This window comes from Myxine glutinosa, chromosome 1 (assembly GCF_964187855.1).
Source record: "Myxine glutinosa chromosome 1, kmMyxGlut1.1, whole genome shotgun sequence".
NCBI lineage: Eukaryota > Metazoa > Chordata > Myxini > Myxiniformes > Myxinidae > Myxine > Myxine glutinosa.
This window is the reverse complement of record NC_136261.1, coordinates 446,374,079-446,401,436: the sequence shown is the minus strand read 5'-3', so window position 1 is coordinate 446,401,436 and position 27,358 is coordinate 446,374,079. Positions and strand designations below refer to the sequence as shown.

The following is a 27,358-nucleotide window of genomic DNA, read 5'->3' as shown; positions in this document are numbered from 1 at the left end:
ACATTACACACACACACACACCAGGTTAACGTCTCGATGCGGTGAAATGGTTGAAGCGAGGTGAAAAACATGGAGCGATGCGAAAATCCAGCGCGAGGCAAAATGGCCAACGGTCCGTTCTCGAGACGTAACGGCACTCTAATGATTCTCTTCGGAATCAACCGCAAAACCTGTCACGCAGGTTTATCTGTCACAGCGATAACAACTCTGTCGCAGGAATCCCTTTCCCAGGAAACCCCAAAGTTCGCTAGTGACCCCCGTTCGTCAGCATTTGCTCCAGACCTCCAAGTAGTTCGGCTCCTTCTCCGACCTTACTCGCTCCAGCTCTTCTTCCTCTTCATTCCTCCTCTTCGTCCGGTTCCCGATCCTGTTTCCGGTTTCTTTTAAAACACTAACTTTTTTTACCTTTTGAAAACAGTAATCTCTATTTCACTTAAACGATAACAATACTGGTACATGCAACCAAAAATGTTAACAGTGGATGAGAACCACAACAACGGAAGTGATGAATCCGTAACACTTCCCCGCATCAAGAAAGAAAGTTTGAACATAGTGAAATAAATTCTTTGCATGCAAAAACTCTTTTAACAAACAAAAGTAAAACTCACACCCAAATGATCAATTCACGTGAGCAACAATAATTAATATTCCCCAAAATAAAGCAACAAAACTTACAAACAACCTATAGGAATTTCCAAAGTTAGTTCACTCTGGATAAAGCATCAGCAACGACATTGTCCATGCCCTTTACATGCTCAATTTCCAAGTTGAACTCCTGTAAAGCCAAACTCCATCTCATCAACCTCTGATTTTTATTTTTCATTTTTTGAATGAAGGTTAAGGGGTTGTGATCAGTAAAGACTTTAATAGGAAAGGTAGTAGTTCCTAGATACACCTCATAATGCTGAAGCGCTAGCAGGAGAGCAAGGGTCTCTTTTTCCACGGTGGCATAATTTGCCTGGTGTTTGTTAAACTTTTTGGAATAGTAGCACACCGGGTGATCCACTCCATCCTCATCTTCCTGTAATAGAACTGCCCCAACCCCCACATCACTTGCGTCAATGGCCAATTTGAAAGGTGCTTGAAAATCCGGGGCTGCTAGGACAGGAGAGCTCATTAATATCGCTTTGACGTGGGCAAAGGCAGCCTGACATTTGTCATCCCAAACAAACTTGGTCTCTTTCCTCAGCAAATTCGTTAAAGGGGCTACCACATCAGAAAAATTCCTGCAGAACCGTCGGTACCAACAAGCCATACCCAAGAATCTCATAAGCTCCTTCTTCCCTTTTGGAACTTGGAAGCGATCAATGGCTTCTATCTTGGCTGTCACCGGTTGCACCTGACCCTGACCTACTACATGGCCTAGGAACACCACCTGTGCTTTTACAAACTCGCTCTTAGATAAGTTCATGGTCAACCCTGCCTCGGTCAGTTTCTTGAAAAATGCATGAATTTGTTCAATATGATCTTCCTTGGGTATTGGGTATGGTTTGGATGATGACATCATCCAGATAAGCCTCCACCCCCTCAAGGTCTGCAATAATCCAAATTTGGCCCGTTTTTCAATCCAAAGGGAAGAACCTTGTCCTGATACAACGCATTTGGTGTGACTAAAGCCGAGATTTCCTTGGCTCGATCAATAAGAGGAATCTGCCAATACCCTTTCAGCAAGTCAAACTTAGTTACAAATTTAGCTGGGCCTATTCTATCAATGCAGTCATCAATCCTCGGGATAGGATATGAGTCGGTCTTGGTCACTGCATTAACCCATTTTAAATCCGTACAACAGCGAAAACTGCCATCGGGTTTTGGAACCAACACACATGGTTAGCTCCATTCACTGCTGCTTGGTTCGATGATGTCATTCTCCAACATATACTGAACCTCCTTCCGAAGATACTCCATCTTCACAGGGTTCATCCGATAGGGGTGTTGCTTCACAGGAGTGGCTTCCCCCACCTCAATATCATGATATACCAGGTCAGTACGACCAGGAACATCTGTGAACAAATGTGCAAACTCAAAAATTAGGCTGGATAGTTTACTTGTTGTTCCCTCGTCAGATGACCTAATTTCTCATCTAAATGACTCAACACTTCCGAGTTCGTCAATCTTGGACAAGCCTGGTCATCAAAGTTATCAAACTTTACACCGGCCTCAACCTCTGGATTCTCTTGCACCCCAACTACAGGTGAGACAGGTGAGACAGGTGAGACAGGTGAGACAGGTGAGACAGGAACCATTTTCCCCACAGGCTTCCTCTCATAATGTTTCTTCAGTCGGTTGACATGACACAGCTGCCGCTTTTTCCGTCGGTCGGGAGTTGTCACCACGTAATCTGTTTCATTAACCCTCCTTTCGATTGCATCGGGACCAAAATATCTAGCCTGTAGTGGCTGACCTGGAACAGGAAGCAACACTAACACTCGGTCCTCAGGACTGAAATTTCTTATCTGAGATTTCTTGTCATGTCTCACTTTCATTTTATCCAGTGTCACTTTCAAGTTTCTTCTTGCAACTTCACAAGCCTTTGCCAATCTGTGCCTAACCGTTGACACATACTCCACCACTGTTGACTGTGACTCCTCCTGTAGCCACTGTTCTTTCACCAATTTCAATGGTCCTCGCACTGCGTGTCCAAACACAAGTTCAAAAGGACTGAATCCCAATGACTCCTGAACAGATTCCCTCGTAGCAAACAACAATAAGGGTATTCCTTCATCCCAATCCTTGTCACATTCAAAACAATACGTTCTGATCATATTCTTCAATGCCTGGTGAAACCTTTCCAAGGCCCCTTGGCTTTCGGGATGGAAACTACTTGATCTTACTTGCTCCACTCCCAACAGTTGTAGGGGAGAGTGGGGTAAGATGAGCCATTTTTCAGTAATGGCCTTCTGGACATCAAATATAAAGTGCTGTGCATCAGAGCCATTGTGATTATGATGGTGTAAATACTTGTTTCTCCCCTCATACACGTTACCATTTCATTTTCATGTAATTAATTAGCAGAGGCCTTCAAAAAAAAGTTGTCTAATGGCTCATTTTGCCCCAATGATGGGGCAAGTTGATCATGGGGTCGGGGTAACTTGAGCCAGTGGGTAAGTTGAGCCACAAGAAAAAACAGCATGAAACATTTTGTGTCCCATCAAATTCACCGGCTCAATACAGGACAGAACAGCAATAAAACAAGTTTGAGACAAAGTTTAAGTCCAGATCCACTGGAAAAGCTTATTATTGATAAAACACTGAGAAAACCCATTGAAACTGGGAATGCATGAAGTATTAATGAATACACATTTTTTAAACAATCACGCAAAAGCTGTTGCTTCTAGCTTTAACAATGCAAAACAAGACAAAGTAGTTTCCTGTAAATGTTCACGTTTCTCAGATCAGATTTTTCAGTTCAATAATTGAAACTTGATAAATGGTCCTTTCCCTTGTGTGAAATTTACGCACATGTAAGAAGCACCTCGTGTCTATTACAAAGTAACATGATGTAATTGATCTAATAAAATTTAACAGTTTGAACTGAAATAATTATACATGTATTGTGTTCTGATTATTAGTAAGACACATGAATTATCAGTAAACTTTGGCTGAATGTTCATACATATGTAATCGTCAAGATTTATCAGTCAGATATGCTGATGAACTTGGTTTGTATTTCAAATAATTATGAAGAACAACCACGTGCTGTCTTCCTTTTATAGTCCCAAGGCATTTTTCCATTTACCTGTGATTAATGCGAAAATATTTACATAAATCATTCTTAGGAATAGGATTTAGATCTATACACAAGTATCAGTGTTACAAGAACTACACTTTTCAACTCCAACTTGCGTATAAAGCAGTAACTTTATCTTGCACACATGTTCATGGGGTAAGATGAGCCATGGCTCAACTTGACCCGACCCAATTGATCATCTTACCCCACGGGCGCCACTTTGAATATAAACATGCTCATTTCACGTATTGAATCAATTTACAATTCATACTCTCAGGTAAATAATATACACCATTCATGTTCACATTACTACATAAACAATTAATTAAGCTTCCATTAATTCTATTCTTATCACTCTCAAAACACCATAACTCAAAGTTTGGGAAATTCTGAAAAAAATACTAATTTCATTAAATCTTACTTACCCCTGCTTCATATTCCTCTGCATATGTACTCAGGAAGAAAGACTGTTGCTATGAAAGTATAGATGGCGCTCTCACACCTTAAAATATTTCACTTTCTAAGAAACATGGGGTGGCTCAACTTACCCTGCGGCTCAACTTACACCACTCTCCCCTACCACTTGCTGAAAAAGTGTTGACATGAAATTGGAACCCTGATCAGACTGGATGACCTTAGGTAGGCCAACCAAAGTGAAAAATGTAATCAAGGCCTTCGCAATAACTGGCGCAGTAATTTTTCTAAGAGGCACTACCTCTGGGAACCTTGTGGAAGCGCACATGATGGTAAGCAAATACTGATGTCCAGCGTTAGTTTTAGGTAAAGGGCCGACACAGTCAATAATGACATGGCTGAATGGCTCTTCAAAAGCTGGAATTGGTTTTAAAGGTGCGGATGGGACTTTCTGATTAGGTTTTCCCACCAGCTGGCAAGAATAGCAAGATTTACAGAACTCCGCCACATCACGTTGCAACCCTGGCCAGAAAAAATGTACCAATATTCTGTCACATGTCTTGTTCACTCCAAGGTGCCCGGCCAAATGTGTCTCATGCGCCAAACTCAATATCTCCTTCCGGGATGGCGGTGGCACCAAAATTTGGTAATGAACTTTCCACTCATCGTTTGCTGGCACCTCTGGTGGTCTCCATTTTCTCATTCGTATTTCCCCTTTCATGAAGTAACCAACAGGTATCTTCATCGCCTATTCATCTGTAACGGCTTTATCAATCAAACTCCGGAGCTCCGAATCTCCGTGTTGTTCTTCAACAAGTCTCTTTCGGACCAGCACCGTTGTTTATCTCTTTCAGAATTTTCCTCCAATACCTCTAAGGAACCCAAATCCACATCACCTTCCTTCTCCTTCTCTTCAGAGCGCTTCCTACCCATAGCACGAGTCACTGCACAGGATGGAAAGATACCCGGAATCTCCTGCTCTAACTGTGCGGTGTTGTTTTCCATACTGGGCTTTTCAACCAACATTGGATTACCAGAAACTCGACCACCGGCCAAATCATTCCCGATAATAAAAGAGATTCCCTCTATAGGAAGAGTGGCTTGTAAACCTACGGTGACCGGCCCTGACACCAAATCAGACTTCAAATGGATGACATGAAGTGGAGCTTTAACATAGCCACCAACCCCCTGTAAAAGAACACTAACACCAGTTGCCGTCTTCTCTGACAATGGCAAAATGCCTTCAAGCATCAAAGCTTGAAGTGCTCCTGTGTCCCTCAATACCCTAACAGGTCTCTGGTTCGTTAAGTCTCCATTCAGTGACACAAACCCCTCTGAAATAAAAGGTTTGTAACCCTCTTGGACAAGGTCGTTCTGTGATGCCATAACTTTGGCATGAGAACCTTCACACGGCACTGTCCTCCAAGGACGATTTCTCGCATTTGCCAATGCATTCAGAGTTGTACTAGTCTGACTCCGCTCCTGAATTTTCCTTTTCAGGGCGTAACATTGGGACACCAAATGCCCAGGTTTCTTGCAAAAAGCGCAAGTAACTTGCCCGGAGGAAAAACTCGTGGTCTGCCTCGCGCCCCCCGGAAGATAAGTCTGTCTTGGAACTGAAGTCTTCTGACCCCGAAAAAGTCGCGGTATCAGATTTGTCCCCATAATCCTCTCTAGGCCGCCTCAATGAATATTCGTTCTCCGCACCTGATTTACCATAACTCCCCTGGCTAACTCTCGGCGGGAAATTCGGTTTGTGGAACCCCATCCTGTGTGTCAAGGCATAGTCATCTGCCACTGTTGCTGCCTCATACAACTCTGGTACTTTCTTCTCATCCACATGTACTTTAATGTCCATGTGAACACACTGTTGGAATTCCTCCACCAAGATCAATTGTCGTAACAGGTTGAAGTGTTTTCCCAATCTCCTTCGAGTCACACCACCTATCAAACATGGTTTCCTTCATTCTGGCAAACTCCACATGGGTCTCACTCACTCTCCCTCTTCTTGGCATTCCTGCATTTTTGCCGGTAAGCTTCAGGGACCAATTCATAGGCTTTGAGAATGGCTTTCTTCACTATCTCATAATCTACACAGTGGTCAATCGGTAAAGCCGAAAATATATTTTGAGCTTTCCCACCAGAACACTTTGCACTAACATAGTCAAGGACCCCACAGGCTATTTTAGCATTTGTGCCACTTTCTCAAAATGCAAAAAGACCTTGGCCACATACTTTTCATTGAAGGGTGGAACCAGCCTCACATGCCTGCCAACATCCCAAGTGTTCTGACGAGTTGTCGAACTAGCCAGCATGGATACTACTTCTCTCCGTTCTCCCAGTAATTCCAGCTCCTTGAGTTTAAGTTCCTTCTGATACTCCATGTCACGTTCCTTTAACTCCCTTTCGGTTCTCCTTTCCTCTGCTCTTTCCTATGCTCTTCTTTAGCTCTCCTTTCCTCTGCTCTTCTCTCCTCGAGTTCCTTTTCAGCTCTCCTTTCCTCTGCTCTTTCCTCTGCTCTTCTTTCTTCTTCAGCTCTCCTTTGCTCTGCTCTTCTCTCCTCGAGTTCCTTTTCAGCTCTCCTTTCCTCTGCTCTTTCCTCTGCTCTTCTTTCTTCTTCAGCTCTCCTTTGCTCTGCTCTTCTCTCCTCGAGTTCCTTTTCAGCTCTCCTTTCCTCTGCTCTTTCCTCTGCTCTTCTTTCATCGAGATCTCATTCCTGTTCTGCTCTTTCCTTTGCTCTTCTTTCCTCGGCTTTCCATTCCAACTCTTTTAACCTTTCCTGTCTCTGCAGTTGCATCTCCATTTTCCAGAGCCACAAATATCTTTCCTCTTCGAGTAACCAATCTAAGGCTACCTCTTCCCATGTTCCTTGTTCCACTAGAGACTCCACCACCAATGTCTGAATCTCAGCTTTCTTCATACTAACTCGGACCTCCAAGTTAAAATATTTTGCCCATATCATGAGTTCCTATCTTTTTAACGCCTGGAACAGTGCCTCATTAGGGGACGCCGCAAACTTTTCTGCATCAAACACCACGGTGACTATCAATTAGCACCTGTTAACTTTCACACCAAATTTTTTTGGGAATGTTAGGAAATTCCAAATTTGGGAATTTTGGGAATGTTAGGGAATTCTATCCCGGACGAGCCCCCAATTTATGTTACGTGCTCCTCCCCAAACCCCGGTCACGGTGTACCTCCGAGCCCCGAGAGGAGTCACGGCAGAAAGATGTATTATTCTGTATGTCAAAGATCAATGGTGAAACCACACCAATTGTTACCAACAAACAAATATTGTATTAAAATCACACCAGAATAACAGTACAACAATAATATTAATCAATTGTACAACCAATATATAATTCCTATGATGGTACCATCAGTTTCGTACAATATAACTCACTGTGCTCCAAGTGAGCGAAAATAGCATTCCCAATGTCTCTGTCCCAGCTTCAAACCAAAGTCGATCCACGCTCTAGTGATCGTCAGAACGATGTTGTATCGAGACCAGAATCGCGCTCGGTTGACAGTCACACTGCCAAAGATAGGGAAAAGTGTCCTCAAGAGGCAGCTGGGAAATCACACCTTTGGGTCTGGACGTTCAACACCTCCCACCCCGGGGCAACACTTCCCACCCCGGGTCAATCCCTCCCACCCCGAGGCAACACCTCCCACCCCGGAGCAACCCCTCCCACCCTGGGGCAACACCTCCCTCCCCAGGGCAACACCGCCCACCCCGGGGCAACACCTCCGACCCTGGGGCAACACCTCCCACCCCCACCCCGTAGATCCCCAAAGGAGCAGATTTTTTTTAATGCCGTGAATAAACTCAGGTACATCATGGGGGATGAAGGTTGTGGTGAAGTTTCATCGAAATCGTTTGTGTAGTTTCAGAGGAATTAGCAAATGCCTATTTTGCGGGTTAAACCTGGATCCACTTGACCCCTGGTAAACCCCCTTAGACGGCGAGTTTTTTTAGTGCCTTGAACAAACTTTAGTCACGACACAACAAATATTATTTTTGCCAAATTTGGTCGCAATCCCATTGGAGGTTTCGGAGAAGAAGTTTCAAGTGTTTACAGACGGACAGACGGACAGACGGATGACGCGTCATCGCATAAGCTCACCTGAACTTCGTTCCAGGTGAGATAAATATACGTGTAAAACAATCAACGTCGAGTGCTAAAACCACTTGGTTTCCATGGTGATAGGGTGGCTCGGTTCATGGAGACATCTCCAGAATTGGAAAGCAAATGGAGGATGAAAGTAACAGGAGAAGCACGATGTCTGAGAGGTATCCACACTCGCTCTGAGGTGTCTAACCTGGGTTTGAATCCCGACCGAGCTATAAACTGTCATCCCGGTGTTTCACAGGCGCAGAGTGACTCATCAATGTGTGTGTCGACCTGTTAAACAGTCACACCTGCAGAATTTTCATTTCACCCTCTTGCCCCCTCAACCTCTGTCCCCTCCCCCTCAACCTCTGTCTCCCCCTCAACCTCTGACCTCAACCTCTGACCCACCGCTCAACCTCTGTCCCTTCCTCATCCTCTCTCCTCACTCTCACAGATCTCCTCTCTCGTCTTCTCCCCTCCCGATCCACTCCCCTTCTAGGTTGTTCTTGGTGAAGTAAATAAATAAATAAATGTAAGTTCTTCATCGTGAAATAAACAAATAAATAAAGTTGTTGATCATGAAGTGAATAAACAAATAAAGTTGTTGATTGTAATGTGAATAAACAAATAAAGTTGTTGATCGTAAAGTGAATAAACAAATAAAGTTGTTGATCATGAAGTGAATAAATAAAAACAATTGTTGTAATAAAAGTTTTTTGTGATAAAGAGATAAATGTATTTGTGTTTTTGTCCGTTTGATCAACAATGTCCGTGACCCCGTGTCGTGTCCGCAGATGGACGGAGCCCGAGTCTGGACACAAACTCTGCACATCGACGGATCAAGATCTCCCGGGATCTCAGGACGGCGACTCTAACCAGGACCGAGAATCAGCACCCGGAACATCCTGATCGGTTTGATTATTATCCACAAGTTGTTTCCTGTGATTGTTTCTCCTCAGGTCGTCATTACTGGGAGGTCGATGTGAGGTCGAGTCGTTGTTGTGGAATCGGAATCTGTTTAAACTCCATGGGGAGAAAAAGGGGAGAGAGCGGGTTGGGAGGGAATCCCGAGTCTTGGTGTTTATCTAAACTTAATAACAAATTCTCCGCACATCACAACAATCAATGCACCTCCCTGTCCGTCCCGGGGGATCATGAACGGTTTGGGTTCTTCTTGGATTGCGAGGCGGGAGAGTTGACGTGTTTCGGGGACTCGCGGGTCCTGCACGTGTTCAGGGGGAACTTCATGGTCCCCGTTAGACCCGCGATTTGGGTTTGGGATGATGGTGGTTCCGTTCATTTTGTACATTTAGTGAAATAAACTTTCATCACGAACTGATCCGGTTATTTTGGGTCAAATCAAACAAATCATTTACCTGTTCATGACGATGTGATTACTGATTAATGTTTATATTAAAATAAAGTTTATTTAATTTAATAAGATCGTTGTTTATCTTATTTGATGTGAAATGAACTTTAACCAGAACTCTTCACTATCCTCACGGTACAATACAGATTCTTCTTCTTCAAAAGCCTCATTGAATGGAATGTTTGAGGGCCGAAAGTCCCTCCAGGTAGATGCAACCCTTTGTGTTTACCTGGAATGGAGCACTGGCTTTAATCGTGAATGTGAGAGTGGGTTTGGATCGGATCACAGGGAGAATGTGAATCCCTGGATGGAATTAACAGAACGTTCATCAGGTATCGCGAATCACACCGTTGGAAACATGGCCAGGTGACCTTTTGGGTGTTGCCTTCTCTTTTGGTCCGATGAAGGGTTCACACCGGAAACGTCAGGTTCTCATTGTTTCCCACGGAGGTTTTAATCTCTTAATCTTTGTGGAAATCTCTTCCATCCAATCAAAACACAGAGATAAAATCATACATTTAATAACCGGTAGAGTGACGTCACGAAGTTAATCTAGCGTCATCAGGTCAATGCAAATTCCAGAGGAGGCGTCACATCATGTACTGTGATAAACAATTCATATTCAGCTGGGGGAGGTAAACCGTGATCATACAGGTGCTGCCCTCAGGGCGACATTGCACTCCGGGAGGGGCAGGTTGGGGTTCACCCTCGAATTTCTCCAAATGCCATGATCCATGATCTTTCCTGGGAAAACCACATTTCAAATCTGGCCTCCAAAGCCAGTCGCCGACTGGGCATCCTCCGTCGTGCGAAGTCCTTCCTTGGCACACCTGAGCTCCTCACCACATACAAGGCTTTCATCCGCAGCTCAATGGAATACTGCTCTCCCCTCTGGGCTGGTGCTCCTGCCTCACACCTAGCTCGTCTTCACGCTGTTGAAACCAAAGCGTTCAGAATCATTGGAATCTCCCGCGATGAAGCTAACTCCAAAGGCCTCTCACTCACTCACCACAGGCAGGTTGGTGGTCTTTGCGTCTTCCACCGACTCCTCTCTGGCCTTGCCCCCCCCAGCTCTCTCTGGGCTCTGTCCCGCAAATATTCCTACAGGTCGCACAAGATCTGCCTGCAACCCTCTTATGGTTAAACTGCCAAAATCAAGACTCTCTGCTCACCTTCACTCCTCTTTTCTCCCGCCTCTGGAACAAACTCCCTCACTCTCTTCAATCCCACTCCACCCTCCAGGTCTTTAAAACAGCTGTTCACCACCATCTCTTATCTTCCCCCATCCAAAACCTTAATCTTTTCTACCCCCGCTAATTTCACCCCAAATCCACTTTTTTGAAATACCAACTTCTGTCCTGGAAGTCCTTGGTGTCCTTGTGTTTTATACTTCTCCCACCCCCCCCCCCCCTTCCCACCCCCCCTCCTTCCCACGCCTCCTCCCCCCCACTTCCCACGCCTCCTCCCCCCAAGCCCTCCCCCTCCCACACATCTACCTGCTCTCAAATGTTGTGTTTGTGTGCTTCCCCTTCTCTCCCCATCTTGTCTTCCGCTCCCTCTTTTTATATACAGACTTGGCATTTAATATGGAATTTTTTTTGGGTGGGGGTGAACTTACTTTTCAAGATGACTTAGAACCAAAAGTTCATTGGAATTATGTTGAAATTATTCTAGATTTTGTTAATGTGACGTTTAAAAGAAACAAAAACCACATTTGACATTTCGAAGCAAATAAATTGATCCTTGAAAGTGATGTAAACTGATATCGAATTCAATTCACGGACAGTACTGTGTTAAATTTCTGTACGTTTTCCAGAAGTATTTCTTTATTTTGCACATTAGCCAAAATTTTTTTTAACAGAAACAAAAGGTAAATTACAACTGGGATTATGGACAGTAAAATTACAGTTCAGTACGTCGTGTAACCCCCACGAGCATTCAGGAGAGCACGTACACATTGAGGCATGCTGTTCACGAGATTTGCCAAGGTTTGGACAGGAATCGCTTGCCATGCAGTGACAATAGCCTGCTGCAATTCACGCACAGAGGCAGGCTGCTGATCGAAGTTGTCGATTTGACGCGTTAATTCTGCCCACAAGTTCTCTATCGGATTCATATCCGGGGACATGGCAGTCCACTCCATATGCTCTACACCACGGTCAGCAAAGAAAGTGTTGGATCATGCAAGCACGATGAGGCCATGCATTGTCATCTTGGAAGACAAAGTTTCCTCGAAAGGCTACACGAGCAAATGGAAGCAATGTTTCTTCCAGAATAACCGTGTACTTGAACTGGATCAGGTTTCCATTCAGAACAACCAGGTCAGTTTTGCCCCCTGCATGAAAAGCAGCCCAAACGGTCACCCCACCACCTCCAGCTTGGACTCTTGGCACTATACAATCTTCGTTGTAGGCTTCATGCACTTGTCTGCGCACTTGGACATGGCCATCTTGACGATAGACCAGAAATCAAGACTCATCACTGAAGATCACGTGATTCCAGTGTCCTGGCTGCCATTGACGGTGCTCTCTGGCCCACTGCAATCGGCGCTGGCAGTGTTGTCTTGTCAGGCGTGGCTTTCTCAGGGGACGCCTGGCACGATAGCCTGCTTGAACCAGTCATTGGTTGACTAGCCTTCTGGATGCAGGCACATTTGTCAGTTGCTGCCACTCAGCCCTAAGCCGATTAGCTGACTTGGTACGGCCATTGCGGACTAACCGGTGCAGCTGGCGATCATCCCTCCTTGTGGTTCTGCGGGGACGTCCTGGCCTCGATATTGGAGGAGGGACACCCCTCTGAGCATTTCGTTTCGGGATCTTTGACACCTGACCTTGAGTGATGCCATACTGCTGAGCAATAGCACACTTTTATGCCGGAATTTCGTAAAGCCACCACTCCATGACAAACAGCATTGTCGAGTTGACGGACCATCTCCAGAGGAAGCGGTAATAACTTTTGTGGACGTGCAGCAGTTGTTTTCCACTAATACAGAACGCAACAACCCTCATATACATGATTGTGAAGCCAATCGTCAAATGTACCTGTCCGTACATTTTGTCACACCACCTGTGATATAATCCTGTTATTGACTTCTTGCTGTGACAGACAATCAGTGACATGGTTATTTTAACAAATAAATCACCGAAGCATAAAAGAAACTCACCAGATTGATATTCTGAGTTCAGAAAGGACACCCAAGTCAAGAAAAAAAAAAAATTCCATATTAAATGCCAAGTCTGTATTTTGTTTGTCTGGTTGATTTGTTTGTGAAGTAAATGTTAGCTCTTTCACGAGCCTCGATTCAGTATACAAAAAAAAAAAAAAAATGGGGAAAACTCGATCCAACAACTTTTGGTTGTCGGGACTTCGATTTGCTATACCTGGATATTTAAACAAAGAACAGGTAAACACCTTCATGTTAAACATTCACCAATTCACTTCTCTTATTAATTTTACACGTCTACGCCATTGAATGTTGATAGTACAACCTGTATGACGAATCTTCCCAGGTATTACATTTGTATCGTGAGTACCTGCGATAAAACATGTACGAAACGTGCTTTGTGACATCACAATAGGGAACAATGCGCAGTAGAATTGAAAACTAGGGTGTTTCACAGGTAGGATGATCCATCAATGCGCTGTATGGGGCTCATCATGGTATATCACAGGTAGGATGATCCATCAATGCGTGGTATGGGGCTCATCACGGTGTTTCACAGGTAGGATGTTCCAACAATGCATGGTATGGGGCTCATCATGGTGTATCACAGGTAGGATGATCCATCAATACATGGTATGGGGCTCATCATAGTGTATCACAGGTAGGATGATACATCAATGCACGGTATGGGGCTCATCATGGTGTATCACATGTAGGATGATCCATCAATGCACAGTGGGGGGCTCATGTCGTTGTTTCACAGGTAGGATTATCCATCAATGCGCGGTAGGGGGCTCATCATGGTGTTTCACAGGTAGGATGATCCATCAATGCTCGGTAGGGGGCTCATCATGGTGTTTCACATGTAGGATGATCCATCAATGCATGGTAGGGGGCTCATCCCGGTGTTTCACAGGTAGGATGATCCATCAATGCATGGTAGGGGGCTCATCATGGTGTTTCACAGGTAGGATGATCCACCAATGCACAGTATGGGGGCTCATCACGGTGTTTCACAGGTAGGATGTTCCATCAATGCACGGTATGGGGCTCATCATGGTGTATCACAGGTAGGATGATCCATCAATGCGCGGTAGGGGGCTCATCATGGTGTATCACAGGGAGGATGATCCATCAATGCGTGGTATGGGGCTCATCACGGTGTTTTACAGGTAGGATGATCCATAAATGCATGGAAGGGTGTTCATCATGGTGTTTCACAGGTAGGATGATCCATCAATGCACGGTATGGGGCTCATCATGGTGTTTCACAGGTAGGATGATCCATCAATGCATGGTATGTGGCTCATCATGGTGTTTCACAGGTGGGATTATCCATCAATGCGTGGTAGGGGGCTCATCACGGTGTTTAACAGGTGGGATTATCCATCAATGCGCGGTAGGGGGCTCATCACGGTGTTTCACAGGTGGAATTATCCATCAATGCACGGTATGGGGCTCATCATGGTGTTTCACAGGTAGGATGATCCATCAATGCATGGTAGGTGGCTCATCACGGTGTTTCACAGGTGGGATTATCCATCAATGCATGGTAGGGGGCTCATCACGGTGTTTAACAGGTGGGATTATCCATCAATGCACGGTAGGGGGCTCATCACGGTGTTTCACAGGTGGAATTATCCATCAATGCGCGGTAGGGGGCTCATCACGGTGTTTCACTGGTAGGATGATCCATCAATGCGCGATAGGGGGCTCATCAGGGTGTTTCACAGGTGGGATTATCCATCAATGCGTGGTAGGGGGCTCATCACGGTGTTTCACAGGTGGGATAATCCATCAATGCGCGGTAGGGCGCTCATCACGGTGTTTCACAGGTGGGATTATCCATCAATGGGCGATCGGGGGCTCATCACGGTGTTTCTCAGGAAGGATGATCCATCAATGCGCGGTGTGGGACTCATCCCGGTGTTTCTCAGGTAAGATGATCCATCAATGCGCGGTATGGGGGCATCATGGTGTTTCACAGGTAAGATTTATTTTTATTTTTTTTGTTGAATAGAGTCGAGGCTCGTGAAAGAGCTAACATTTAACAAACAAACAAATCAAACAAACAAGCAAACAAAGGATATAAAAAGGGGAGCGGTCGACAAGATGGGAGAGAAGGGGAGGAAGCACACAAACACAACATTTGAGAGCAGGGACATTGGGAGATGTGTGGGAGGGAGAGGGCCTGGTGGGAGGGAGAGGGCCTGGGGGGAGGCAGGATAGGTATAAAACGCAAGGACACCAAGGACTTCCAGGAAAGACGTCGGCACCTCAAAAAAGTGGATTTGGGGTGAAATTAGTGGGGGTAGAAAAGATCAAGGTTTTGGATTGGGGAAGATAAGAGATGGTGGTGAACAGCCGTTATAAAGACCTGGAGGGAGGTGTGGGATTGAAGAGAGTGAGGGAGTTTGTTCCAGAGGCGGGAGAAAAGAGGAATGAAGGAGTGAAGGTGAGCAGAGAGTCTTGATTTTGGCAGTTTAACCATAAGAGGGTTGCAGGCAGACCTTGTGCGACCTGTAGGAATATTTCGGGGACAGAGCCCAGAGAGAGCTGGGGGAGCAAGGCCGGAGAGGAGTCGGTAGAAGACGGAAAGACCACAAACCTGCCTGCGGTGAGTAAGTGAAAGGCCCTCGGAGATAGCGTCATCGCGGGAGATTCCAATGATTCTGAACGCTTTGGTTTCAACAGCGTGAAGACGAGCTAGGTGTGAGGCAGGAGCACCAGCCCAGAGGGGAGAGCAGTATTCCATTGAGCAGCGGATGAAAGCCTTGTATGTGGTGAGGAGCTCAGGTGTGTCAAGGAAGGACTTCACACGACAGAGGATGCCCAGTCGGCGACTGGCTTTGGAGGCCAGCTTGGAAATGTGGTTTTCCCAGGAAAGATCATGGCAGATAGTGAGACCCAAAAGCTTGAGTGACAGAACTTCTTGGAGAGGATTATTCAGAAAGTAGATGGGAGGGTTGTACAGTCGGTCGTTTCGGAGAGACATCGTAAGAGTGTGAGATTTGTCAGGATTGAAAGACATGTTCGACTTGTTTGCCCAGTCTGTGATTTTGTCCAGGTCTGCAGAGAGTGAGGGGGCTGCAGACTGCCGATCTGAGGGATGAGGAATGGAGCAGCAGAGAGTGCAGTCATCAGCAAAGAGATTGAGAGGATTTTCAAGAGAGTCAGAGAGATCATTGATGAAGACCAGAAAAAGCACAGGGCCCAGAACACTGCCTTGGGGACTCCAGCCTGAACAGGAAGAGGAGATGAGAGGAAACCATTCAGGGCCACACGTTGACTACGACTAGAGAGGAAGTCTGCCAGACATGCGTGGAGATTTCCATGGATACCAAAGGATGAGAGTTTGGTGAGCAGAGCGGGGTGCCAGACCGTATCGAAGGCACGTGATATGTCGAGGGAGACATCTCTAATTTCCTGTTTGGCATTGAGGACCTCCATCCATTGTTGAGACAGCAGAAGCAGCATGTCCAGAGTAGAATGACCTGGTCTGAAACCAAATTGATGATCAGAGATCAAGCCATTGGAGAAGAGGATAGATTTCATATCCGAAGCAATGATGGATTCCATGACTTTGCTGATAATTGGGAGAAGGCTGATTGGTCTGTAGTTGATAGGATCTGTTTTTGCACCTTTTTTGTGCAAAGCGGTGATGTTGGCTGATTTCCAAGCAGATGGCAGTTGACCTTGAGCAAAAGAGAGGGTGAAGAGAACAGAGAGAGGGAGTGAAAGGGCGGAAGAACAGGATTTTAGGACCCGTGGGCTGATGCCGTCAGGTCCAGTTGCAGAATCAGAGTCGAGGGTTGACAGAAACTTTTCCACCTTGTCAGGAGGAAAGGACACGGAGTCCAGCAGCAGCTGCGTACGACTGGGTACGGTGTGTACAGAGAGGGATGGGTTTGGGACACAATATTTAGAGGCAAACACAGAGTTGAGGCATTCAGCTTTTTTCACATGCGGAGTCAGCTGTGTAGCCGTTTGAGGTAAGGGAGGGGATGGAGGGGGAACAAACACCAGAAACAGATTTGACCAGACACCACCAGGATTTGGAAGAGGGAGACAGATAAGAGAGTTCGGTCTTGAGAACGGAGAAATATTGCTTCCTGGCTCTCCTGAGGGTGGACACACTCGTTTCAGGCTTTGTGAAAGGAAATGAGATTTCCCTCCATTGGATTTGCTTTCCAGGAGACGAAGGCAAGTTGTTTCTGGGCAACAGCCTCACCACAAGATTCCGTGTACCATGGACAGGAGGAAGGGTATGACAACTGAAGACGAGATGGGATAAATCTGTGCATGAGAGAGAGCAATTTACTTTGGAAGAATTCCCAGGATGAGTTGATGTCAGAGGCGGTAGAGATGGGAGACCAGTCCAGATAATTGATGGCTGCTTGAAGACCGTGCCAGTTGGCCTGAATGAAATGCCAGACTCGTCGACGCTGAGCAGGCTCCCTGAGAATGGTCAGAGATATGTCCACTTTAACAAGCACATGATCAGATGAGCCGATTGGAGCAGAAGAAGAGCAGCAGACATTTTCAGGGAAGTTAGTCATAACCAAGTCCAGAAGAGAAGATGCTCCGTTGACTGAGATCCGGGTCGGGAAATTGACAGATTGTGTCAGTCCCAGTGAGTCGCAGAAGTCCTTTGCTGAGGAGCCATGGCTGGTGAGAGAGGTACCCACACCCAGCCAACTGGCATGGTGACAATTGAAATCACCACATATGAGGAAGAGAGAGTTGGGATGGGTAGATAGAAGTTGGTCCATATTATCAGACAGTGAGATGTAGATTGAGTCATCACTGTTTGGTGGACGGTACAACACACAAATGAACAAGAGGTGGGAGTGAAGGGGAAGCCGTAGCCAGAGGTATTCCTGGGGGTGAGGTGGAGAGAGTGCAGTGCAGGGTGAGTGAGGAAGAGAGATTTTGATAAAGATAGCAACCCCACCTCCAGCACGAGGCTCAGGTCTATCATACCAGAGGAGGGAGTAACCCGGAAGAGATACTAAGGAATCAGAGACATCATGAAGGAGGAAATTTTCTGTTAAGCAGATCACGTCTGGTTTGTCAGAAGCAACCTGTATGGAGAGATCAGTTAAGTTTGAACGAAGGCCCTGGATGTTTGAGGTCCATACCGTTAATGAAGAGGAAGGGGGAGCATCGGATACAGAACAGGGGGGCGGAGGGGTAGGGTAAGATGTGGAAGAGGTGGAAGAGGTGGAAGAGGTAGGGCGAGCTGTTGAAGGTGTGTCAGAGATTCCAGAATAGCTCGGAGAAAGGGAAGGATGGGGCGGACAAAAGGTTTGATGGTGATTGGGTGAGGCACAATGAGGAGTTATTAGAGGAGGAGGAAGAGTGAGGCAGAAGGTTGGGGGAGATGGAGGTGAGAGTTGGAAGGGGGAAGAAGTGGGGAGGACGCTTTGAGGAGGGGGAGTGAGAGGGGGGAAATTGAGAAGAAATGAGGGTGGGGAGATATGAAGGGGAGGGGTGAGGGGGGAGTTTAGTAGGGAAGGGACAAGGGGAGGGATTTGAAAGGGATGGGATATGGGGGAGATTTGGAGGGGAGGGGTGAGGGGGGAGTCTAGGAGGAGAGGGGCATGGGCGAGTCTTGGAGGGGAGGGGTGTGGGGGGAGTTTAGGAGTGAAGGGGCAAGGGGGGAGATTTGAAAGGGATGGGTGATGGGGAGGATTTGGAGGGGAGGGGCAAGGGGGAAGATTTGAAAGGGATGGGTGATGGGGAAGATTTGGAGGGGAGGGGTGATGGAGAAGATTTGGAGGGGAGGGGTGATGGGGAAGATTTGGAGGGGAGGGGTGATGGGGAAGATTTGGGGGGGAGGGGTTATGGGCAAGATTTGGAGGGGAGGGGTGAGATTGGATTATAGAAAGTGTACGATTAATGGGAAACGAACATTTATTGCAAAATGAGTTTCTTTTGACCGAGTCAAAAATACGTTGAAGGACGCTGGAGGGAGGATGGAGTGCAGGAGAGTTTAGGGAATGTAGAAAAGAGGCACTATAGGAGATGGATATTTTTTTTAGGATGAACAGATTTTGTGAGCAAGTCGAAAGCAACCTTTTGAAGAAGAAGAAAAAGGTGTTATAATATACGACGGAATACAAAACTTGAGGGGAAAGTGTAAACATTTTAAAGTTTAACAGTGAAAACTATCTGGGGAAATGGGGGAGGAACACGTGGTCGAAGAACGAACGAACGAATAAGAACGAATAAACGAATGAGAACAAGGAATAAGAACAGAAAAGGAAATATTTTTTTTGTTTTTTTGTTTTTTTTTTAGTTGAGATTTTAAACAAGGAAGTAGGGTATGGGGTGAAAAGACTGCGAAAAACAGAGAACGAAAGTTATTGAACCACAAATGATGGACTGCTAAGAGAAAAACAAAGCCTAAAGGTTGGACACTGTTCAAGGCCTCAAAAGACACGACACGAATTAACACGATTTTGTATACAGTTATGAAAGATTTGCACCGAAAATCTTCCTCGGGACACACTATACGTACACACACCAGAAAATAAATACAGTTATAACGAAAATACAAATGGGAACAATTACTTAACTTCGATTTTGATGGAGATCGTGGAACAGCTTCGAAAAACCGTGACCGCCCCGAGAAGATCTCCAATCTCCAATCCAATGATCAATCGCACATTGATGATCCATCAATGCGCGGTATGGGGCTCATCCCGGTGTTTCACAGGTAGAATGGTCCAGCAATGCGTGGTTTGGGGCTCATCATGGTGTTTCACAGGTAATATGATCCATCAATGCATGATATGGGGCTCATCCCGGTGTTTCACAGGTAAGATGAGACATCAATGCGCGATATTGGGCTCATCCCGGTGTTTCTCAGGTGAGATGATCCATCAATGCACGGTTTGGGGCTCATCATGGTGTTTCACAGTTGAGATGATCCATCAATGCGCGATATGGGGCTCATCCCGGTGTTTCTCAGGTGAGATGATCCATCAATGCACGGTTTGGGGCTCATCATGGTGTTTCACAGTTGAGATGATCCATCAATGCGCGATATTGGGCTCATCCCGGTGTTTCACAGGTAAGGTGATCCATCAATGCACGGTTTGGGGCTCATCATGGTGTTTCACAGGTGAGATGATCCATCAATGCGTGGTATGGGGCTCATCCCGGTGTTTCACAGTTAAGATGATCCATCAATGCGTGCACTGTCCCTCGCATGAACATTAAACGGTAATCCCCTCGACCCATATTAATTGTTGAACGTTAAATATCCCAAGGTATCCTCGTGAAGAGCAGGTGAGCTATGGCCGGCAACCTGCACAAATTACAGAACAAATCCACCGTCACCTGCACAGGTCATTGGTCATCAACGTCACAGTTCCCTGCACTCAGTCAATGACGCTACCTCGACACCTTGTGCCGCATTCAAAAGAAGAAGAAGCATCCATGATCAAAGACCATGTTTGTTTCTGTTCTGAAGCCTCGTCAGTCCAAACACCATTGAACTTACCGCTAGTTTCACTCACAGTGAAATATACCTGTTGGAATTCTGTACCTATATCTGGTGGTTGATGCTTCTTCATCACCATCGGGTATTGTGGGATACCTGCCACGTGTTTACTGTATCCAGTAGATATCAGGTATGGCAGCATGTTTGTACCTGAATACGGTGCTGTTCCCACCTGCCAGCTCTTTCAGCTTCCACACACCTTTTTAGTACGAGGACCATGTTGATGGACACAAGACACCTTGGTATCTCTTGGTTCTTGTACAAGTTTCCGGCGGCACAAGGACCGACTTTGCTGTCGATCTCTCCAGGTTAGACCACTCACCTTAGTCTGGAAGAGCTGAATTCCTGCCCATGGAGCTCTTCCAGGTGTTTTGGTTCATGGTCCTGACGTAACAGCTTTCAACACCTCATCATCGTTCCCTGAATGTTGGGAGATGTTGTGGGTGGTGCCATACGATGTTGTACCTTCCAGTGTGTTAATGGAAGTCCAGGTTACCAATGGATTTTTGAGTGAATTTTCCACTTTTCAGGTTTGTGGGAATCAAGAGCTCACCTTGTTCCTGGTCCTCCTCACTAGTCCGTGACATGGAAGCGATACATCTCTGGCTATTGATACCTGATGATATTGATAAACGGTTCAATATTTTAACGACTTCTTTACTCCCGATATGTTTTATGGTGTGAAATGCTAGTGGGGATACCTGTTACAGGTGCACAAATACCTTGATCCATATTGAGCACTTTTTCCCGATTTCTCTCATTCGGTTCCACTTTGAAGTCTGACTCATTCATCTCTGGGGTTGCATAATTCACCATCCAGCTCACGTGATTGTGGAGTGACACAGGTACACATTCAGGTGCAGAATCATAGCGATGAATCAACACCGATGGATCATCTTCTGGATTCTTCTTCTTCTTAGTTTCTCAGAGGTGTCCTTCACATCATTCCGGAATGATTTAGCAGAATGGTGGAAGATAACGTTCTTTTCAGGATGAGCACCTGTGGTTGTGGATTCGTCACCACTTTCCTCTGCACTTTTCTTCAGGCAGGTAACCGTTGATACAAGATAACCTGTTGACATATCTGATGAACAATTTATGGAAGATTTACCTTTTTGTGGTTCTATCATGACCTTTGATGCACGGTCTGCATTGTATTCTTCATTCCTTTTTGAGAATGGACCACCTGTATAGAGTGGTATTCATTATACCAGGTACGGACAACCAGCTCCTATATTTGTGGTGAAGTGAACTCAGAAAGATGATTCTGTTCGGATCTTCAGATAAGTTACCATCTTTGTAAAAGGTGAACCACTGCAGATCATCATGTACTGGATCACAGGTGCGTTTCATCTGCAGGTGAGTCTTTGTCATATTTGTACACAAACAGGACTTGTGGTACCTGAAGTCTTTATCAATCATGTTAACACAATTTTCACCATATACCTGGATACGGTGTAACATATCATCATCACCGAGTACCTTTTCTTGCTCCCATATCACATTTTGTCGATCCTTCGTACTCACAGGTCGTCGTTGATGTTCACCTGTGCGATCTCGTTCCTTCACACAAAAGAAGCACTGATTTATATGGTCTATGGATTTAGTAGCAGGTGACCCAAGGTGGATCTACACCTGATGATCCCAGAGTTCGTTGCTGCATTTTTGTCACATGTGTTGGACATGTGATGATTTCACTTTTTCACAATTTCCACATGTGACAAGACATCCAGGTACCTTCTCAACAAATTGTCCATCTTCTTCATTCAATTCCTCCCTCACGAAATGCTACATCATCAGTTCTGTTCTCCACTGCACAGGAGAGTGCTGGGATCCCTTCAACGGTAACTTTTTGTAACGTCTCAGGGGTAACTTCTGAAATATGATGTAACTTCGCTCAAACCTGACTGATCTCTCCATACAGGTTGCTTCTGACAATCCAGACTTGATCTGCTTAACAGAGACTTTCCTCCTTCAAGATGTCTCTGATTCCTTAATATCTCTTCCTGGTTACTCCCTCCTCCGGTATGATAGACCTGAACCTCGTCCTGGTGGTGGGGTGGCTATCTTTATCAAAAACTCTCTTCCTCACTCTCCTTGCACGGCCCTCTCTCCTCCTCACCCCCAGGAGTACCTCTGGTTACGGCTTCCTCTCCGCTCCCACCTTTTGTTCACATGTGTTCTGTACCGTCCTCCAAACAGTGACGACTCCATTCACATTTCACTGTCTGACAACATGGACCAACTTCTATCCACTCATCCCAACTCTCTCTTCCTCATATGTGGTGACTTCAACTGTCATCATGCCAGCTGGTTGGGTGTGGGTTCCTCTCTCACCAGTCATGGCACCTCAGCAAAGGACTTCTGTGACTCACTGGGATTGACACAATCTGTCAATTTCCCGCCCGGATCTCAGCCAATGGAGTATCTTCTCTTCTAGACTTGGATATGACAAACTTCCCTGCCAATGTCTGCTGCTCTTCTTCTGCTCCATTAGGTTCTTCTGATCATGTGCTTGTCAAAGTGGACATCTCTCTGGCCATTCTCAGAGAGCCTCCTCAGCGTCGACGAGTCTGGCACTTCAGTCAGGCCGACTGGGACGGTCTTCAAGCAGCCATCAATCGTCTGGATTGGTCTCCCATCTCCACTGCCTCTGACATCAATTCTTCCTGGGAATTCTTCCAAAGCAAACTGCTCTCTCTCATGCACAGATTTATCCCATCTCATCTTCAGTTGTCTTACCCTTCCTCCCGTCCATGGTACACTGAATCTTGTGGTGAGGCAGTTGCCCTGAAAAAACTTGCCTTTGCCTCTTGGAAGGCTAATCCAACTGAAGGCAATCTCAGTTCCTTCCACCAAGCTCGGAACAAGTGTGTGTCTACCCACAGGAGTGCCAGGAAGCACTATCTCTCCACACTCAAGAATGAACTCTCAAACCTGTCACCTTCCTCCAAATCCTGGTGGCGTCTGGTCAAATCCGTTTCTGGTGTTTGTGTCCCCCTCCATCCCCTCCCTTACCTCAAATGGCCACACAGTTGACATCGCATGTGACAAAGCCGAATGCCTCAACTCTGTGTTTGCCGCAAAATCTTTAGTCCCAAACCCATCCCTCTCTGTTCCCACCTTTCCCAGTCGAAACCAACTGCTCCTGGACTCTGAGTCCTTCTCTCCTGACAAGGTGGAGGAGTTTTTGTCTAACCTCGACTCTGATTCTGCAACTGGACCAGACGGCATCAGCCCACGGGTCCTAAAATCCTGCTCTGCCGCTCTATCTCACCCTCTCTCTGTTCTTTTCACCCTCTCTTTTGCTCAAGGTCATCTGCCAGCATCCTGGAAATCAGCAAACATTACTGCTTTACACAAAAAAGGTGCAAAAACAGATCCTTGCAACTACAGACCAATCAGCCTGCTCCCAATTATCAGCAAAGTCATGGAATCCATCATTGCTTCGGATATGAAATCTTTCCTCTTCTCCAATGGCTTGATCTCTGATCATCAATTTGGTTTCAGACGAGGTCACTCTACTCTGGACATGCTGCTTCTGCTGTCTCAACAATGGATGGAGGTCCTCAATGCCAAACAGGAAATCAGAGCTGTCTCCCTTGACATATCACGTGCCTTTGATACAGTCTGGCACCCAGCTCTGCTCACCAAACTCTCCTCCTATGGTATCCATGGAAATCTCCATGCATGGCTTGCGGACTTCCTCTCTGGTCGTAGTCAACGTGTGGCCCTGAATGGATTTCTCTCATCTCCCCTTCCTGTTCAGGCTGGAGTTCCCCAAGGCAGTGTTCTGGGCCCTGTGATTTTTCTGGTCTTTATCAATGATCTCTCCGACTCTCTGGAAAATCCTCTCTATCTCTTTGCTGATGACTCCACTCTCTGCCGCTCCATTCCTCTTCCCTCAGATCGGCAGTCTGCAGCCTCCTCACTCTCTGAAGACTTGGACAAAATCACAGACTGGTCAAACGAGTGGAACATGTCTTTCAATCCTGACAAATCTCACACTCTTACTATGTCTCTCCGAAAAGATCGACTGGAAAACCCTCCCATCTACTTTCTCAACAATCCTCTACAAGAAGTTCTGTCGCTGAAGATTTTGGGTCTCACTATCTGCCATGATCTTTCTTGGGAAAACCACATTTCCAAGCTGGCCTCCAAAGCCAGTCGCCGACTGGGCATCCTCCGTCGTGCGAAGTCCTTCCTCGGCACACCTGAGCTCCTCACCACATACAAGGCTTTCATCCGCAGCTCAATAGAATACTGTTCTCCCCTATGGGCCGGTGCTCCTGCCTCACACCTAGCTCGGCTTCACGCTGTTGAAACCAAAGCTTTCAGAATTATTGGAATCTCCCGCGATGAAGCTATCTCTAAGGGCCTTTCACTCACTCACCGCAGGCAGGTAGGTGGTCTTTCTGTCTTCTACCGACTCCTCTCCGGCCTTGCTCCCCCAGCTCTCTCTGTGCTCTGTCCCCCAAATATTCCTACAGGTCGCACAAGATCTGCCAGCAACCCTCTGATGGTTAAACTGCCGAAATCTCGGCTCTCTGCTCACCTTCACTCTTTCATTCCTCTTTTCTCCCGTCTCTGGAACAAACTCCCACACTCCCTTCAATCCCACTCCTCCCTCCAGGTCTTTAAAACAGCTGTTCACCACCATCTCTTATCTTCCCCCATCCAAAACCTTGATCTTTTCTACCCCCACTAATTCACCGCAGATCCACCTTGTTTGAAATTCCAACTTCCTTCCTGGAAGTCCTGGCAGTGTCCATATGTTTATAACTCTCCCACCCCCCCCCCCCTTCACATGCCTCCCCCCAAAGCCCTCTCCCTCCCACAGATCTCTCGATGTCTCCATGTCTCTCGGTCCCTGCTCTCAAATGTTTTGTTTGTGTCCTTCCCCCTCTCTCCCCATCTTGTCTACCGCTCCCGATGTTATTTGTTGTATGTGTCTGTTTGTCTTTCTGTGTGATTAATGTTCGCTCTTTCACGAGCCTCGATCTTGTATGCAACAAAAAAAAAAAAAAAAAAAAAAAAAAAAACGTTTCCTCGTTCGTACATCATCCATGATGTCACCTCATCAATCGTTTACCTGAAAATATATTAAATTGACAAACATTAGACATTAATACCAGTGATTCATTAAACTTGTATTAGAATGATAACTTACTGTTCAACAAGATAACAAACTGTTCGACAAGATAACAAACTGTACGCTTAAATAAATTAATATTGTTATGGTTCTATGCCGCCCTTCCTGCCCTTTCCAAGGGGGGATTAATCCCCTTGTTCTTGCTGGGCTTGGCGGAACCGAGACTTGAAACGCCCCTTCCGGGCGAGCGCAAAGTAGGGGTTCGGGACCAAGTCTCGCTCGTACCTAAGTACCTGCGCCGCCGTGGAAACGGGGAATCAAGTCTCGCACTAGCCACGTGTAATTTGAGTATGCCGAAAGGATTGCGTACACGCGGTCCGTGCAGTTTTCTAGATGATGGAACCCGATTCAAGTGGTTCTATTCGTACCACGCTTAGTCAATGAGGAAATCACAGGACGATCGAATAAGGAAAAGGAAGAACACAGGTTTAATTAATATCCCCACACGTATGTACAAGTCAGTAGATGCAGAGACACAGAGCAGCGCTTAACCAGTCTTAGTCTTATTTCCCAGACGCGGGCCCGTCACACTCACACAGGGAATTGCTGGTGGGTTGATGTTCCGCCCAGAGGCGTCGATGTGGTCATCCAGGAACGGCCCTGTCCGGCTCTCACGGTCCTCGTGCGTCCCGCGAAGATGGCGAGCAGCGGCGGTGAAAGGATCCTTACTGCCCATCTCCTGAACAAAAGCAGCCGATGAGGGACAAGGGAAAGTGCGTGTCTCTCAGCGCGGCTGACGGTTACACAGCCGTTATCACTCGCGTGACTTAATGCACTGTATGCGGCTCGGCCTCCAACTCAACTGAGCGTCACTTGATAATAGCGCATATTCCAGTTCTTGCGCACCTTTCTTCACCTGCGTAGCTATCACAGTCCTTGGACGCTCTCAACTCCTGCTCGTCAACGATTCCTTTGGGTTGGTCAGTGTGCGCGAGTTCTCCCTGGGCAGCAGTCCTCTCGGGGCAAGTCCTTTTGCTGCAAGTCCTTTTTCTCATCAGCAAGACCTCTCCCATAACTGGTTACTCATCAAGCTCATCACCCATCTCATAACGTGTTCACTCGTCAAGCGCCTCTCCCATAACTGGTGGGGGCTTTCGCGTGATGGGTTATATAGATATGCCCCCGAACCTGCTCGAACCCTCTCGAACCTTCTTACCACGCCCTGTGATGCAGTGCTGCCGCCCCACGCTGTGAGCCCTGATTGGCGGCTCGAGCTTACCGTCAGCGCCTCTGCCATCCCTCATTCGGTTTCGCCCCGACCCTCCTAGGCCTGCCTCGTGTTAATTCGCCCAAAATGAACCAAAGTCAGCGCAAAGGGGCATGAGGCTAGGGAGGCTGGAAAGTCGGTAGAAGTAGGGCCTATTCTCCTGACTCTACTCAACGCAGAACTAACATAGGAAAAGGACTAAGCTCACAAATACTAAGAGATAAGATAACTATACTAGACTGGTGGAAAAATGTTCAAATTCCACTTCAGGGGGTACGGAATGTTAGGAGCAGGCATCCATGTCAGCTAGTTAATATGACCCATACTGAACATGTTTCAGGTGGATGCCCATTGATTTGGGCCTTTTTAATTTTTTTATACCAAAAACAAAATGGCCGGACAAATAGAAAATGTATAACTTAGAAAATGTCTGATAACTTCAGTTGTACTGAAGCTGTGGTTCTGAAATTTGACATATATCATCGCAGCAATACCAGTAAAGTGTCCAAGAAGTATTAGGCCATTCCATAACGAATTGATAAAGTTATATACAGATCAGTCACAAAAATGTACAAAAAATCTCAAAGCTGAACTCTGTTAATTTTCAAATCACGCGACTTATCTTGACTTTTACTGTGGGTATGTTTGTGTAGTTTGGTATATTTTACTCCAGTGATACCAGTAAGATGTCCTGCAAATAT

The 27,358-nt window shown here is 46.2% G+C and overlaps 2 protein-coding genes across 9 annotated transcripts in view; both read left to right on the top strand.

The window, feature by feature from the left end:
- Positions 1 to 9,595, top strand: part of LOC137418945 (E3 ubiquitin-protein ligase TRIM65-like) — a 185,105-nt gene extending 175,510 nt beyond the window's left edge. For 7 of the 8 annotated variants that reach the window (XR_013621991.1, XM_078770834.1, XM_078770841.1 and 4 more), the window contains one exon: positions 9,051 to 9,595. Coding sequence is in view for 5 of the 8 variants with exons in the window: in XM_078770834.1 (XP_078626960.1) it covers positions 9,051 to 9,577 (527 nt within the window). In the remaining 3 variants the exon portion in view is untranslated. The remainder of the gene's footprint in view (positions 1 to 9,050) is intronic. The other variant, XR_013621990.1, reaches the window with a different exon arrangement.
- The window catches only part of LOC137418556 (E3 ubiquitin/ISG15 ligase TRIM25-like), a 1,139,870-nt gene that overhangs the window by 320,577 nt on the left and 791,935 nt on the right, over positions 1 to 27,358 (top strand). The window lies entirely within an intron of this gene.